The 16908-nt window shown below is 39.0% G+C and overlaps 1 protein-coding gene across 2 annotated transcripts in view; it reads left to right on the top strand.

Moving 5' to 3' along the window:
- The window catches only part of LOC107700714 (AT-rich interactive domain-containing protein 1A-like), an 88478-nt gene that overhangs the window by 24061 nt on the left and 47509 nt on the right, over nucleotides 1–16908 (top strand). For both annotated transcript variants that reach the window (XM_016502474.1, XM_016502464.1), the window contains exons 3-4: nucleotides 3411–3983; nucleotides 4088–4204. In XM_016502474.1, the coding sequence (XP_016357960.1) occupies nucleotides 3411–3983; nucleotides 4088–4204 (690 nt within the window). The remainder of the gene's footprint in view (nucleotides 1–3410; nucleotides 3984–4087; nucleotides 4205–16908) is intronic.

The following is a 16908-nucleotide window of genomic DNA, read 5'->3' as shown; positions in this document are numbered from 1 at the left end:
GTGTGTGTGTGTGTGTGTGTGTGTGTGTGTGTAGTAAATGAAACCGTGCGTCTGCGCCATTCATAAACAGAGACGGGCAGAACATGCAGGATTCATATTTAAATCGACTTTTGCGGCTTAATATTTACAGATACTAGTCCATATCGTGATTTGATTTAAGTGTAATGACCTACTTTTGATTAATTCATTCAAAATTTGACAAATTCCGTGACATTCTGCGTTAAACTGTGAATTCTGTTTTTATGACTGGATAAAGACTACACCGCGTAATTTTCCTGCTTATCATGCGGCCACTTGCCTGATGTAACATAAAATATCTTACATACCACCACTTGTGAACGAGCCAGTGTAATGCAAATATATCTGAAAGGTCTGCGCGAGGATATCGTGACGTTCTCGCGAGACCAGTCAGATCTCGCGAGACACATTGGATCTATTAATAATAGAGACAACACTTTAAAGGGGCAGGTAAACCAAAAATGAAAATTCTGTCATCATATGCAGAAAGAGAGAGGAAAAAAAATCTACTATGGAAGTCAATAAGGGCCAGAAGCTGTTTGGTTACCTACATTCTTCAAAATGGTAGAGAAACATTTTTGAGACTATTTTAGCTCCATACTGTAGAATTCAGGTCCAGTCATTCTGTTTGTTTACATTGCGGGCAGACCTTTTCCTCTGCTGCCAGATTTTTGTTTTTCACAGTTTCAGCTTGAACCTGAAGGCTTCTGATGGTCTTAAGACATTCTTGATCATAGCAGCATGAGCTCCTGGGTCTTTTCATCTGTGCTTTCAAAGAAGGTGGTTATGAGGTCACGGCGAGGCTCAGGTTTGTCACATGGGGATTTCCTCACACGTCTGAAGTTTTGTACGTGGCAGTCTTCAAGTGCCTGCCTTTCTTCATCCTGTTGTCTGCGCCGGGTGCCCCATTGTGCTTGTGTCGAGTAAGCAGATGCACTGGAGTGCCATCCATTTGTAGACTGGCATAGAACATGCACTTCAGGTTATTTTTATTAAACCTCCCTGTCAGAGGCGTTTTTCTTCCCCATTTTTATATTTCCTTTCTCCTTGAGAGGGAAAGTGCCCAGCTTGTCACCATCAGGCTTTTGTGTCACACAGTACACTCTCCAGCAAGGTCAAACTTTTTTGTATGCTGACTGAAAGTAATGAAATTCAAGCGTTTCCCTGAAAGCCTGTGTGCACACTGGTCCTTCAAATGGATAAGAGCTCGGTAAAAAACACTGACCTCAGTCCGGCTGAAACCTAAAAAAATGTCTCTTTGCTGCTATTGTGAGCCTTTTCAGAGAGTGTAATATATGAACACAACATCTCACAATGCAGGTACGTTAACTCCTATTTTACACGCTTGCTTGTCAAGTTAAATCACATGATAATAGTTGGATATTTGTTGATACCAATAAACATGAATATATATATATATATATATATATATATATATATGACCCATAACTGATAATGAGTGATATGATTTTTTTTTTTTGTTGGACTTTTGTTTATTTTTTAATCGTAATCATAAAAATAAAAAAATTGCACAAGGGCTTATTATTATATATTTTCAGTGAATGCTTGAAATAGCCGGTTAAGGTTTTATTTATTTGTAGTGACTCTGCTGTATTGCTGTTTGCAGACTGGCCCTGCACAGAAACACAGTACACCTCTTACGCTCATCTGTTTCAGGTTTATTTATGGGTTACGCTGGCTCTAAATTGAGTGTCAGTTCACCCTTTTCACTGAAAGTAAACAGTGTCCTAGTGGAGAACTTTTTCCCTGTGTTGTGTTTTCCTCCCCGCCACCTCGTCTGCCTTCTGCTGCTATTGTCTGGCTGTCTGCCCGCATGCCCATGAGAAAAGATTGGGTGAAAAGCACTTTAATCGGAACTTTTGAAATCATGAAAACATCTAAACAAACACTTATAAATGTAATAATAATAATATTAGTGCAGATGTTTAGAAGCTAGGGAACCTCTACTTTTAGTATGAATAATACAGCTAAACTAACTAAACACTTTTTGTAAGATTATTAGTATTTTTTTTTAACATGCTCCTCATTACAAATCCAGAGAAATGCTGTCATTTAACTTTGTACTGTAAAAATAAAGGTGAGATTAACTTATATTGTCAGTAATATTTCAGCTCTTACTGGACCTAGGCAACTTAGGTTTACTTGATTTTAGAAAAATCATTTTGAGTATCAAATATGATCATCAGGCTTTGGGGTACGATTATTAGTTAATTTCTCAATCAGTATAGCCTATTGCTTTGCCTTATGTTTTTTTTCCCCCCTTAGCTCTATATTCTTACTATATTATATTAATATGAGCCATAAAAGCCTGATTTATCAAATATGACACTCAACACACATGCAAATGTTCACTTCAAATAAGACATATATAAGCTTGCATTTTATATGTATTTATATTTATTATATTTATATACAAAGTATTTAACAGTCCCAAATGGCAAAATTACTGTAGTAATCATCATGAAAGTCAGCATGAAATGAAAATTCACCCTAACTATTTTGTAGATGCATGTTATAAACGTTGTGAATGGTTCATCACTAGACATAGTCTGAAAAATGGTTGCAGGAATCTAATTTTTCATGGTATCTTCAGATTTGAAATAGAAACTCATGAGACATGTGACTTTCAACTCATTACCTTTCTGGATTGCTCCAGGACTGATTTCATGTATTTTTATATGAAAAAAATAAAATAAAATTCAGTGTGGTACAATTTCTTTCAAGGCACTTCAGTGTCTATAACTTTTTATCTTTTTGAGCATTATCAACTCTGGATGATGGATAGTAAAGCCCAAAGGGTCTTCTTTCCAAAGACACAAATTGTGTGTGTGTGTAGCACACGGTTGTCAGGAACTGTTACCATTTGAAGTTAGGTAGGTCATTTTCAGTTGTGAGTCCCAAAATGGGGGGTGCAGGTTAACAGGTAAAAAAAAAATGAATCAGTGTCGTTACTCAATCTTCCAGTAAAATGACAGACTTCTCTCTGGTGACGTACAGTGCTTCTCCAGTATTTTAGTGCCCTTAAACTCTTCTCCTTCACAATCGACAGCAAGCTTGTGTTCACTTTTGAGTGCAACGCCCACATCTCAAAATACAATCTTCTCAGATGTACGCACAATATGGAAGAAAAGATCTGTTGCTATTTCTTTTTCATCGTAACATTAAATGGTTGTGTGACAAGACTGAGATAATCCGATCCGAGCGGTTTCAATAACCAGCTCTGGTTTGCATGCATGGGAATTAGCATGCATGATCAGGAATTACAATTACAGATAGTTCACAATGTCTCTAGTTTAAAGTTTTACGTTGTAAAATTACTGTTTGCTTGTTAACTGATGGACTATTTGGTTCCTGCTGTGCTTCCTCTGTAGATGGGCTATGGACAGCATGGCCCAGGGGGTTATGGTCAGAACCAAGGTGGCTATTATGGACAACAGGGCCCTTCACCTCATGGAGGCCCCCAGCAGTCTCCATACCCCCAGCAGCCCTCCACTGGAGCAGCCTCTCAGCCCCCTTACTCCCAGCAACCGCCTGGTCCTCCCCATGGCCAGAGTGGGCCCCCTTACGGGCAACCTCAGGGCCCCCAAGGCCCCCCTCAGGGCCAGCCTCCATACTCCCAGACTCCACAGTCAGGGCAGCCACCCTTCCCCCAGTCCCAGGGTCCCCCTCAGTCACAGGGTCCGTCTCAGGGCCAGCAGGGGTCGCAGCCCGGATACTCACAACCACCTTCAGCTCCAGGGCAGCCTCCTCAGCAACAGGGACCCTCACAACAGCAGCAGGGCCCGCCACAATCACAGCCGCCCGGCTCGACGCCGCCTCAGTCATCCCAGCAAGCTTCAGGACAGGGTCAGCCCTCACCTTACTCCCAAACCCCTCCACTGCAGTCTCAACAACAGCAACAGCAGCAGCAGTCGCCCTTCCAGCGCTTTCCTCCTCCACCTCAGGTAATACCACTACTCCACATACCTGGAGTTGCTTTGATGAACACTATCCTTGTTGCTCTTTCAAAAGTGCTTCTACATTTTATTGTTGCCTCATTACTCCTCAGGAGCTGTCTCAAGACTCCTTCAGCTCTCAGTCTTCAGCTCCTTCCTCCAATCAGCCCATGGTGTCCGGGAAGGGAGGTCCAGAGGAGAGCATGCAGGGACGACCTTCCAGCCTACCTGTGAGTCCCATGGGCTTCAAACCAGATTTACCTCATGCCATGCTAGCTTTCAGAGTGGTTTGAGACCAGTTCTTTTGACGAGGGGATCAGTTTTGTAGTTCTTGCAAGTGCTTTGTTTGTTCAACAGAATATCCTTAGTTGACCAGTTCTGCTAGCATATGCTTTTGTGCCTTAATATGCGAAAGCTTCCCAATCCTTACTTCTGTCTCAAATCACTGGGCGAATCTGTTAATGAGGCCTTGGGTTGTTTGTCTTTTTCTTTGGGATAGTAATCGGCTGGACAACTGTAGTCATAGACAAAGCTTTACAGAAGTGTTTCCCAACCCTGTTCTTGGAGGCGCCCCGACACTACACATTTTCAAACTCTTCCTAATCAAACATCAGCTGTTCACTTGAGACTCCAGGACCTGAAACGGAAAATGTGTATGCCTACTTTTGATTTTCCTCCAAAAACAGGGTTTGGATACGGTATACAGGGATTGCAAGAGTAAAGGTTAGTTAGGATCTTGTTCTGTGGCTGTAAGGTAGTTTATATGATTACTGGCACTGAACCTTTCAGAAAGATTCATAAGTTTTGAGGCAGGTAGTAGAAACCTTAAACTATGTTCCTAATGCTGTTTGATTTACCTTGGAAGTCTGTGTTAGAGCTGGGAATGACGTCAAACACGTGGACCATGCTCCAGTAGAGAGGTAAAAAAACGGAGATAAAGAAGTCCATTGTTAGCAATAATAGTCAATTAAAAACACATAAAAAGTGGTATTTTGCACAGATAACGCCGTAGTATCATGTCCACAAATAGAGTTTGGATAGTACTGTGTGCACCACAGAGTAGGCATGGGTCGGTATGAGATTTTGACGGTATGATAACCTTAAGCAAAAATATCATTGTATTGTCGTTACAGCTCTAAAATGTGTTTTTTAAATGACTGGGTAAAAAAAAAAAACATACAGACCATACATTGAGCAACATACAGAATATTAGGAACAGTAGAATTTGTTTATTTATTCTTTGATTTGTTTCCTAAAAAAGAAAAATAATGACCGACACCTTTATTTAACCTAAATCTGTAATTAGTTATTTAATTTTAGTTATATAATTCATATACATATTTATATCATTTCATATCTTTTAGTTATCTTTAATATGAACTATACAGAGACGAGATGAAAAGAAAATACCACGTAAACTTTTCTGAAGACAGTCCGTTCCCCTCATAAACACATTCATATAAACCCCCAAATCAATATTGAGGATTTTCTTCCAATAGTTTGTGCATCATGAACATCATGATCTGCCTGCTACAGTATTTTTCTCTGTGCGTCCGTCTTCAACGTCTCTGGCCTGTGTTAATGGGCGTTTACAGACTTCATATTTTCACATAAATTACATTCTGGAAAACGATTGCATTGCAACGCAGTTTGTGCAAGTCCAGAACAGAGACGAGTTGCTTGCAATAAGACAAAAAACGGCCGGTTGCCGATCGCGTAAGTTCCAGGGGAAGCTCCTTAAGTTGGGCACTTATGGAACAGCAGCCATATAGCATTTTCTCAGTTTGCAGCTGTAAACAAAGCAGCGCCGCCCTTATAAACACTACTTTACTATTATACAGAGGCAAGATGGAGAAAATACCATGTAAACTTTTCTGAAGACAGTCAGTTCCCCTCAGAAACACATTCATATAAACCCCCAAATCAATATTGAGGATTTTCTTCCAATAGTTCGTGCATCATGAACAGTGAGTGATCTGCCTGCTACAGTATTTTTCTCTGTGCGTCCGTCTTCAACGTCTCTGGCCTGTGTTAATGGGCGTTTACAGACTTCATATTTTCACATAAATTACATTCTGGAAAACGATTGCATTGCAACGCAGTTTGTGCAAGTCCAGAACAGAGACGAGTTGCTTGCAATAAGACAAAAAACGGCCGGTTGCCGATCGCGTAAGTTCCAGGGGAAGCTCCTTAAGTTCGGCCGTCCTGCACACACATGTGACTGACCGCTCGCTCGCACCAACAGGAGGAGGAGGAGGGTCACGTTACTCTCTACACTGCACTCAAGCTGAGGGATTCCTACACTTTCAGTCTTTGAGGAGACATGAAAAACAGCACATACCGCAGGAATGGTATAACGGAAAATATTAGCGGTTTTGAAACCGTGAAATTTTCAAATCGCGGTATACCTTGAAACCGGTAATCGACCCATGCCTACCACAGAGTTTATTGAGAGACAGACAAACAATAATAGTAATAAACAATATTACTACTGATTCTCTTCTGTTGTTGCACTGAGCAGCCATATTGAATTCTGAAGTTGGCATTGTTGCGATTCCTTCGAGATTCCAACTTCCGAGTACAAATGGAACGCAGCATATGTCATGGGTGTCCAGTCCTGCTCCTAAAGGGCCACTATCCTGCAGAGTTTAGCTCCAGTTCTATGCTAATTAAACTCCGCTGAACCAGCTAATCAAGGTCTTTCAGGATTACTAGAAATTTACTGGTAAGGTGCTGTTCACACAGAAAGCGTCTTTGCGTCTAAAAATGCATGTTGCCATCAAATAAAACCATTGCCATGCCAACTTACTTCTGTAAACAAAATCTCGCAACGCTGGCCCCGCCTCTGGGGTCTTCTGATTGGTCCACTGTTTTGGAACTGACATGATGAGCGGCACTGCGCGTAAAAGTTGAAATTCTTTTAACTTGACACAGCGTCTTATAAACATGGTGCTCATGTGTGAGAGCACAACGGCTATATGTGTCCATTTAGCACGTTTACATAGAAAACAATGGAAAAGTAGCGCATTGGAATGGAAAAACGTGTTTTGTGTGAACGGCCCATTAGTGTGTTGGAGCACTTTGGAGCTAAACCCTACAGGACCGTTGTCCTACAGGAATAAGTTTGTACACCCCTGCACTAGATTCTCTGTTAGTGTTCTATTGCGGCACTCTTTGAAGAATTTAGCTTTTTTTGCATCTGAATGTTATTGTGATGGTACTGACTCATCTGATTTAACAAGAATAAACCTTATATCATGCTACACGTTCGTCACAAGGTTACTTACAGTCCAAGAGAAGCATGGGCGCCAAAAGTCGGCTACGCGAGATTAGTTGCTTTTGGAAACCAGGTCAGTGAAAACTCGAAGGTGTGCACATCATCTGTCACGGTGAAAAACTTTCAGGATATGGTGTGAGGGTGTGTTTATAGGTTAGCAGATACAAATAGCTCATTCAGAGCAACAGTGCCTGAGCCTCCAAATGAGCTGAGATAATTAATGAGAGAGAGAGAGAGGTGTCTAATAGAGAGCTGGCAAATGACTGGAGCTGGAGGGCTGGAGAAGGTAAAAGAGGGATGAGTGAGAGAACAGAGATTGTTCAGTCTCTGCCAGTGGGGGATGCCCTCAGGATGTGATTTCTTCTTATTTCTTTATTTATACATTTCGCTCTTACGTAGTCAGTGACTGAGATTGGCTGGGATTTTATTCAATCCCAGGAATCCCCACGGTTGCCTGCGGGAAAGGCAATAATGTAGCCCTCAATTGACCTCACGGTAGATTAGCCCCTTCTGCTAACTTTAGCCCGGCCGACACCAAAGGTAAAACACCTCCAAATCACTACCTGACCTGCGAGCGAGTTATCCAGCTGTGTAACAAAAACTGCTAGAAGCGTAATGGTACTACCATGCTGAGGAGCAATACGGGGGATATACTTACTGTTGCAGGGTTTATTTGTTTTAAGGTCTATATGCTACTCCTTGCTGCTTTGAAGTCTACAAGGATTAAGTCCTGATACAAAAATATAGTTGTTTCGCCACCTGGAATTATCCTAATGAGACTTCTGGGTCTTTTAGAGCAGGTCTTTATTTGTTTGGCTTTGAGGACTGATTTCATGAACGTTGATGTGGATTAAAGCTGCCAACTACAGAGACTTTGCAGTGAGTGAATGGGGACCAGTTTGACTGGTTGAGCTGGTTTCCTGATAATCGTTGCTTCACACTGCAACGAATGAAAACGTCTAGCAACCGTACACTTTGTCAGCTCTCTGTGAACTGTTTGTTCTCATGCATGTTGTGTTATCTTTACTGAACGATATTTACAGCATTCCTGGCCATTTGATTCGGTTGTGGCTAGCCAAATTTATAAAGGCAGCATTTTGTTTTGTGCATGTTATCAGTAAAACATATTTTGCGCTTTGACAAGAAGTCAAAATAAACCTGTTTACTTTATCAGTGTTAGAGATATTAATTTCGGTTATTTTTCCTAACCGACAACCGACACTTGTTAACCGTTAACCAACAAGATTATTTTAAATTAGAATTGAATTAAATTAGAAAGGATAAGTGTCTGTGACCCGTTAAAAATACTAACATTAGTTTCCCGGGGATTAATTTTACATGCGCAAAAAGCAGCAAACAACAAAACATGAGGATTTACCTGGTCATCATATCACATCACGCACCTGCAGCGCTTCTGCGAGCCGAGAAAAACATAAAGCTAGGCTATATATCTATATATAACGAATAAATAGGCCTATACGAGAAATATATCTTTACTCAAATAATAAATTAAGAAAATGAAAGAAAAACTGTAACAAGTAGACTAGTATGCAGAGCTTCTGTCGGTCAAAGTTCTATACGGTCGGTTAATGGTTAACCGTTTAAAATGAACATCCCTAATTAGTGTACATTATTCCAAAGAATAAAATGGTATTTTTAAATTCTTCTTAAATGTAACTTTCAATGTCACTGAAGCAATACACGTATAATGTGCAGGAATACTGATATTACTAGTACTTTTCTAAAACCTTGTTAATGGTTTAAGCAGTACCTTGTCAGTCCAGGTTTAGAATAACCTTCAAAACACAGTTGCTAAAACACCTGTACAATACAACCAGCCCAGCCCAGCCCTGATGCAGTTGAACACACATTTTACTAGAGCAATAATTGATAATAGCTGCTTGTTATCTGCTGTCTGTTACTGATGTTGGCTCAGTTGTAGATGTTAAAGCAGGGGTTCTCAAACTTTTTGACTTGAAGGGCCTCTAATGTCCAAAATATTCCAAGGCCCTTATATGGAAGATATTTCATATGTAGTTAAGACAAAGCTTCTTTTCTTGTTTTTTTTTTAATCAATAGAACTCGGTGTTGATGTATTAAATTAACCACAATTCATTTTCAAGAGGTAAAAATAGTTACTGAGGGAAAACTAATGTTTACATCTTGATTTTTTTTTTTTAGAGTAATTAAAGTTAGATTCTTTTAATGTTTGAAAGGGATTGTTCATCCAAAATAGAAAACTGTCATAATTTACTCATTCTAATGTTGCAGACTTTATTTTCTTTTCTTCTGTTGAACAAAAAAAAACAAAACAAACAAACAAAAAAAATTATATATATATATATATATATTTATTTTGAAGACTGTCAGTAACCAAACAGTTGCTGGTAGCCATTGACTTTCATAGTAGGAAAAAATACTGTGGAAATCAAAGGCTACCAGCAACCGTTTGGTTACCAACTTTAAAAAGTAACTTTGTGTTCAACAGAAGAAACTTGTACAGGGTTGGAACCATAGATATATATACGTAGATGCCTCATTAGCGACTGTTTCTATGGGCTGCTATACGTAAGCCGTCCGCCATATTGTAACGGTCAACTTGACGTCATTCACCATAGTAATCACTGAATATTCGAAAGATGCCAAAATCCTGCACAGAACGGCTCAACGGCTCTGTGAAAACCTACAGTATGGTGTATGACGTCAAGTTGACCGCTCCAAGATGGCGGCCGTATCTACGTGCCTAGAGCCGTCGAATGGGGCATCTATACATATCTATGGTTGGAACAACATGAGAGAGGGCTGGAGTGATCTTGTCATCTTGTGGCCCCCTTGCATGTTTGTTGAGGCACCTGTTGGGCCCTGATGCCCTGGTTAGGAGCCACTGTGTTAAAGGGGCATCAGTCCTTTTATTTTACCAGTACGCCACACAACCACAGTTCACTGTGCCCTATATAACCTGCTGCATTGATGCTTTTAAATGAAGTCTTACTGCTGTAAATGAGAAGCCGCATTCTGATTGGCAATTATATTGACAACAAAAATAATTGGACTTGTGGGTTCTTGTTGGCAAGATTCTACCTTCAGACAGCTTTTCATGAGCTTGCATTTGTCTTACTTAATACCCATTTGGCATATTTCTCCATTGACGCACTCTAGTTTACCATAATGTCTCTGTCATATGTACGCTGATACGCGCCAAGATGCAGAAGGACAGAAAGCTGGAGCCGATCTGATTCTGGGGAGGATCTGAATCCAAAAAAACTGATTCCCCAGATTGCGTTTTCATCTGAAAAAAAGATTCAGAAAGACTGGGCATCTTTTGCCGTGATCCTGATTAATTAGTTTTGAATTGTTTTTTCTTTTTCATTTCCCAAATTAATCACAATGCAGTGCGGTTCATATCAGTCGAGGATCAAATCAAATCCTCTTCCATTTGGTTGATGATAATGGTGTTTATGTCTGCATATACGAGCGACAGAGATCTGGCGCGGGGAGATTTCCAATAGCCTGGGATTTCAATTATGGGACGCCCTGGAAGTGATATATCCTCTCTGTGTGTGAGAGAACATGAACGCTCCCTCCAGTCGCTTCTAATCTCCTCCAGTTCCTTTCTAACGGCCTTTTGTGGCCCTTCCTCAAAGTTCGGCTTATCCCAAGCAGTGTCCGCCTCCCCTCTATACTCCTAAACTCTGCTGTGACTTCAGGGGTCCGTCACCCTCAGCCCCTCGCTTCCCCCACTGCTTTTATATCTCTCTCACACTCTTTCTTTCCCGGTCAATATCCTCAGTGTCCTGTAAGTGCTCCGTTTGAATCGTCACTTAAACTTTTGTCCGTAATCTTTTGCCAGCATCTTATTCCAAGATGCATATCAAGTCAATGTGCTCGGGCCTGGAGGGGAAGGTCACATGGTAGTCACACGCTCGCTCGTTTTTTCCCGCTTCCTCCCAGTGGAAAGGTTTTATGGAGTAGTAATTCTGACTCAGAGGGGCCCGGTCCGTTGGGAATGCGAGAGAGACGCTACGAGAAAATGGGACTGGAATATATTGTGTGTATGTAACGATTCAATAGATTGAGATGCATCATCAAAATCGCATTTGTCTCTGTGAAAATGTGTACATATACAATTATTTAATATCTGTCAAATGTACATCAGGGCAACATGCTTGCGCATTTTCCCAGTATGTTTATGACTATTTATTTTGTATTTTTTACGAAAAATTCTCAAATTATAATTTTAAATTGGTTTTACTAATTTACAGATCATTCTTACAAAGACTAGTTTAAGATATGTTCTCAATTTTGTGTACATGTATTTGAACTCTTTCCCTGCCAGCCTCGGTCATAATTTCCACAAATTTTTCATGGCCCCCAGAATATTTTGTTGTATGAATATTTAAACATGCAATATGTCAAAAGAAAAAACAGAGCCTCTTCTTTTAAACAAACAATCAAACAATAACCTTCTATTTTAGCTTCATGCGTTTTTTTAATCAACATGAATATGGGCAAGGTTCATGAAAAAAAGCAACATTGTGAATTATTATTATAAATTTTTTTTTTAAATCGTGTTTCTGTAAAATTATCAACAATTATCAAAACATAGATGGAATAGATTGCTTCCGTCAACACATTCAAAGCTTCACAGTCCTAAACTACTTCCTGAATCGACATTTCATTCGGTAACGTTAAGGTTAATGTTTGATGATTGCGTTATTTTACATATGCATCTGCTTGCATACACGATTGCTTGTTTCTGCTGCTTCTTCGCTGTGCTTGGATCCAGGGATTCAGTAATCTTTCAGAAGATGTGTAATAGCGCCACCTACCGTATAACAGTAAAGCTCGGAAAATTTTGTCAATGGCGGGAAAAGAGTTAATTAAAAATAGTTCATTAAAACAAGTATTTAGTTATGCAAGTTGCTGCAAAAATGTAGTTTTGTAGGAATCACTGTGATGAAAGCAGATGGATATTTAGTAGGGAAAGAGGGTGTCAAGATGGATTGAAGCAGGATATTGAGGATGAAAGAAGGAAATAGAAGGGAAGAGAGGAAAAGTGTGTTGGAAAGAGCGAGCGATTGAGACACTGGGCCATTTTCACACAGGAACCCCAGTGGCTGACGTCATTTCAAGACCACCCGCATTTTTCCCCAGCATTCCCACCCTGACAGAGCGCCAGTGCCAAGTGCTCCAGTACTGTCAGATGTCTGCGGCTCTTTCCATCCGTCTTTCCTCTCCCTTTCTGCCCTGTTCCTTTTCACTTAGTTTCCCATCTAACAGCATTGTCCTTCCCTGTTTCTCTTACTCTCTCTTTGTTGTGCAGTCTGGTTTCAGAGTGGTGTATTTATGCTTCTCTTTTTTTACTTGTAGCTTTTATATTTATTAATAGTGTTTGCTAAGGCAAGCATGACTGTTATACTCGCGAACACTTGGCGTTAGTAATTGTAGCTCATTCCTGCACTCTTTGTACTACATGAATGATGCCTCAGAAAATGTGGTTCGAGTATAGTTATAGTATTTTACTAAAATATGAAAGTAATCAGACTTAAGGTTTTTGCCTGGTGGAGATGAATAGGACTGGTATGGAAGCCCATTTCCACCATGGAATAAAAAAATAAAATAATTGTGACTTATTTCACAGACGTTCTTTCTTAAATGTAGAGTTTATATTGCTCAACTTTTACTATGACTTTTTTTTTTTTTTTCCTCAGAAATGTTTAATATAAATTTGCTATTGTGAAAAAACAAATCAGAATTGCAAGATGTTAACTCAGAATTGCAGTGGATAAACTCAGGATTGTGAGGAATAAAGTAAAAGTTTTGTTGCAGTTTTTGTTGAAGGAGGGTCCTAAGTCATATAGGGCTGCAACAAACGATTATTTTGATGATTAATCAGTAGACATTTATTCATTATTCAGCATTTGTATTGTTAAAATATTGCGTTATACATATTCTAACAAATAAATTAAGGTAATCACTTCAGCCTTTGAAAGTCATATTGCGTAATTACAGTTATACAATTCATTTATACAAATAAATATATTTGGCACACAAAATGAGATGGCAGAGAAACTCTCTTATTCACCATTTAATTAGCTATATGAAAAAGTAGCTAAATGACACATCATTCTGCCTAAAATATCTTCTTGTAAGTCATATGGATAAGAAACAAAATAAAGGTTAAGTGATAAGATGTTTTATTTTTGGATAAACTATTTTATTCACAAAATAATCTCTCTTAAAATACCTTATAGGGTTATGATAATCAAAACAGTCCTGAGCTAGATCAAGCTTTGATCTCTGCAAACCAAACTATAACTCTAATAAAATGCTTTTTCCCCCACTAATAAAAAGATTTTATCATTAGTAGGGCTGAAACGATTCCTCGACTAACTCGATTACAAAAAATCATTGAGGCAAATTATGTGCTTCGAAGAATCATTTAGTCCATTTACTAGGGATGCACTGAATTTTCGGCCGCCGAAAATATATGCCGCGCCGCCCAGCAGTGTTCAGGTTTCACTCTCCTCCAGCCGTCATCACTGCGCCGTGTGATGCTCCGTTCATTATTCCGCTCTATCAATGTGCATTCTGCTCATTTACCACTCATGCTCACCGGAAAAGCTAAGTCCGCTCAAATAACGCGCCGACAAAAAATTTCTATGTACTTGTTCCTATTTGCAATACTGGGCAACGCTGGTAAAATCTCGTTCACTGACCTGCTCCCCGCTATGCTCTGCTGATAATAATAGCTTTGTCAGGGTTTTTATATTTTTATACATGTTTACTTGACATTTCTTTACACAAAACCATAATTTCTATGCAATTCCCACTGATTTAAGCGATCTGATGAGCATTAACTCATATTACGCGATCATATCTCTATGAATGAATGAATGGTAGCGTTTTCCTTTACCACACACACACTGAAGCGTGCGTGACGCTAGCGGTGATTACAGCGTCTGCCGTCTCAATGAGGACGTAAACACATGAACAACATCTCCAGAACTACTCTGAGAGTCACTTCATGACCGTTTCACCGTTTCATTTGAGTAAAACTATCCTCATATCATATACACACAGAAATTTAAAGGTATTCACGGCAACCCGTCAAAATAAAAGTCCGGTTTAATTTGAAGACATTGCAGCAGAAATATATTGCTATTGTTCAGCAGAATGTACATACTAGTATTACTAAAATTATGAAAACTTTCTTTTTTAAGGAATGATCACACAACATTTCTTCCATGTTTTAATTTTAATAGTAAATCCCCTTTGTTTGCCAAAATTAAATTTTCAATAATTTAAAGATAAATTATATTTTGTGCCTTCATTTGATAACCAGATACACAACACAGAATTTCTGAGGAAAAAGAAAATATTTCATAATTTCGGCTTTGGTTTTCGACCAAGCACATCCAGAATTCTCGGTTTCGGCCCAGAATTTTCATTTCGGTGCATCCCTACCATTTACTGTAACTACATACAGAGCACTGTGTTTTCAACCACGTGTTCCTTTAAAGGATCACACACACACCAGTATGCAGAGAGACATTTAAGAGGATTTGTTCTCCAAATAACTTTAAATTCATGTTGCTGAAAAATGTGTTAATAAATGTTATGTGTATGGAGTCTTGTTTTTGTTCCACGTTAGCTTCCTGCCCACTAATTTTTGCCTCTTACAAAAGCCACAAAGCCTTCTAAGAAGACAGTAAAGGCCTATGTCATGCCTGAGCTGTAGTTAGGCTGAAACTTGAACGTTAAGTTGCACAATGTTTAGGTTTTATTTTTTTATTTTTTATTACTATTATTCTGATTTATGTCTTAGTTTCTGGTTGTACTGTTTACCTTTTTTAAAGTAATTTGAAACAGATTTTTATATTCTTATATATTTGTATTTGCATTTTGAATGTAATATGGCAATTAAATGCACTAAATGGGTTTAGTTTTCACAGTTATTAATATATGCAATTTCAGCAATAAAAATATTTTATTTTTCTAAAAAGGAAACAAATTACTTGTTCATTTTTAGATACCTCTCTTATTTTCTCTTGTATATTTAGTATTGCTCTTTAATAAAGAAAAAAATCTTATCTGGTTGCTCGATTAATCGATGGAATTTTCGGTAGAACAGTCAATTACTAAAATATTCGATAGCTTCAGCCCTAATCATTAAGTAGCTCCACACTGGAGAGCTGCTTTATAACAGAAAATCAACTTGTAATTCTAATTGAAAGCAACACTGGCTCTGGTTTTTCATGTTTAATACTGTAAAGCTACTTGATTTAAGGCTATCTATTGCATAACATACTATATAAATAAATGTGACGTGACTTTACTGGAGTACAGTTTTATAAATTTTATTTTATTGTTGTTATCTAAAACAAGCAAATTACATCAGTAGGACAAAAACAATAGAACAAAGGTACAAATTAAAGAACGTTTTTCAGGTACAGTAGATTTATTTAACATGTAGCAAGAAATACTATAGAATTGAATAATCAAATATATATATAAAAATAAAACTGCATCATCTTCACTGTAGAAATATAATAATTTGATTCCTATTAAAGAAGGTTCCTGTTCCTATTACAAAAATTATTAATCTTTTTTTTTTTTGATGACGCAGACAGCAGCAGGTTTAGCAGGTTTTAGCTGCTGCCACTTTAAGACTGAATGCACCCATCTAATATACTGACACACTGTCAGTCTGTACCAGTGTTTACGTTTGTGTTTACATTGACTTAAGGAAAAAATCAACTGTGTTTGCATGAATACTCCATACATCGTTCATTGAGTTATTTTTTGACATCTTATTGCATTTAATAACTCTATAAAACATGATGAATGTCAGCTACGTACAGTGATATAAAATCTCTGATTGACATTTTATACCATCGCCACAATAATGTCTTATTGGGATGGAAACTTGTGACTCCCCTTGGCACTGACAACACAATGCTCTGGCAGTTACTCAGAACACACTAGCATTGTGGTGGCGTTTTGCATGTTAACATGCACTATTCACAATTTCATCAGAAGAAAATATAATCTAATTTTATTTATAGTGTATATTCCTACTGCGAGCTTTTAGAATAACGCTGTCACTTTTGAACTGTAAATTGATTGTGTCTCTGTGTGATCTGAATGCTGTTGAGAAGGCAGCGGTTCAGCGCAGCTCTCGGCCTGTTTTGCGCGGCTGTGCCGTTGCAGTATTCAGTCTGGGGCGTGTTTCCTGTTGCTATTCTGGGTCTTCCTGTGTGCGCGTGGCTTATTCAGCTTCAGGGGCCGTTGCTCTCCTTCATGCACTCTCTGTTGCACACACAGTTTTCCCCTCGTCCTGTGCGATAGTTTAATCAAGCAGGGTGCAAGAAAAGCTGCAGTTTTTTCAAGGATTCATACATAAAATACGTTTTACTTGTAGCTTTTTGTTTTTTTTCGTGTTCTCCTTTCCTCCCTTCGTTGTCTGTCTCTTGCTCTCTCGTTCGCACACCCACTCTCAGCCCTCCATTCCCCCTCCCTCCCTCTCTCTCGCTCTCTCTCTCTCTCTCAGCGCTCCTGCTCGGCTGACGGCAGCACAAAGGCCGTATCTCACTGCAGCACTCGCTCTCTCTCTCTCTCTCTCTCTCTCTCTCTCTCTCTCGCTCTCTCTCTCGC

The sequence above is a fragment of the Sinocyclocheilus anshuiensis genome, unplaced genomic scaffold (genome assembly GCF_001515605.1).
Source record: "Sinocyclocheilus anshuiensis isolate Anshui unplaced genomic scaffold, SAMN03320099.WGS_v1.1 scaffold1383, whole genome shotgun sequence".
In the NCBI taxonomy this organism is placed as follows: domain Eukaryota; kingdom Metazoa; phylum Chordata; class Actinopteri; order Cypriniformes; family Cyprinidae; genus Sinocyclocheilus; species Sinocyclocheilus anshuiensis.
Note: the sequence above shows the minus strand (reverse complement) of the source record. Positions and strands in the feature narration are given on the sequence as shown.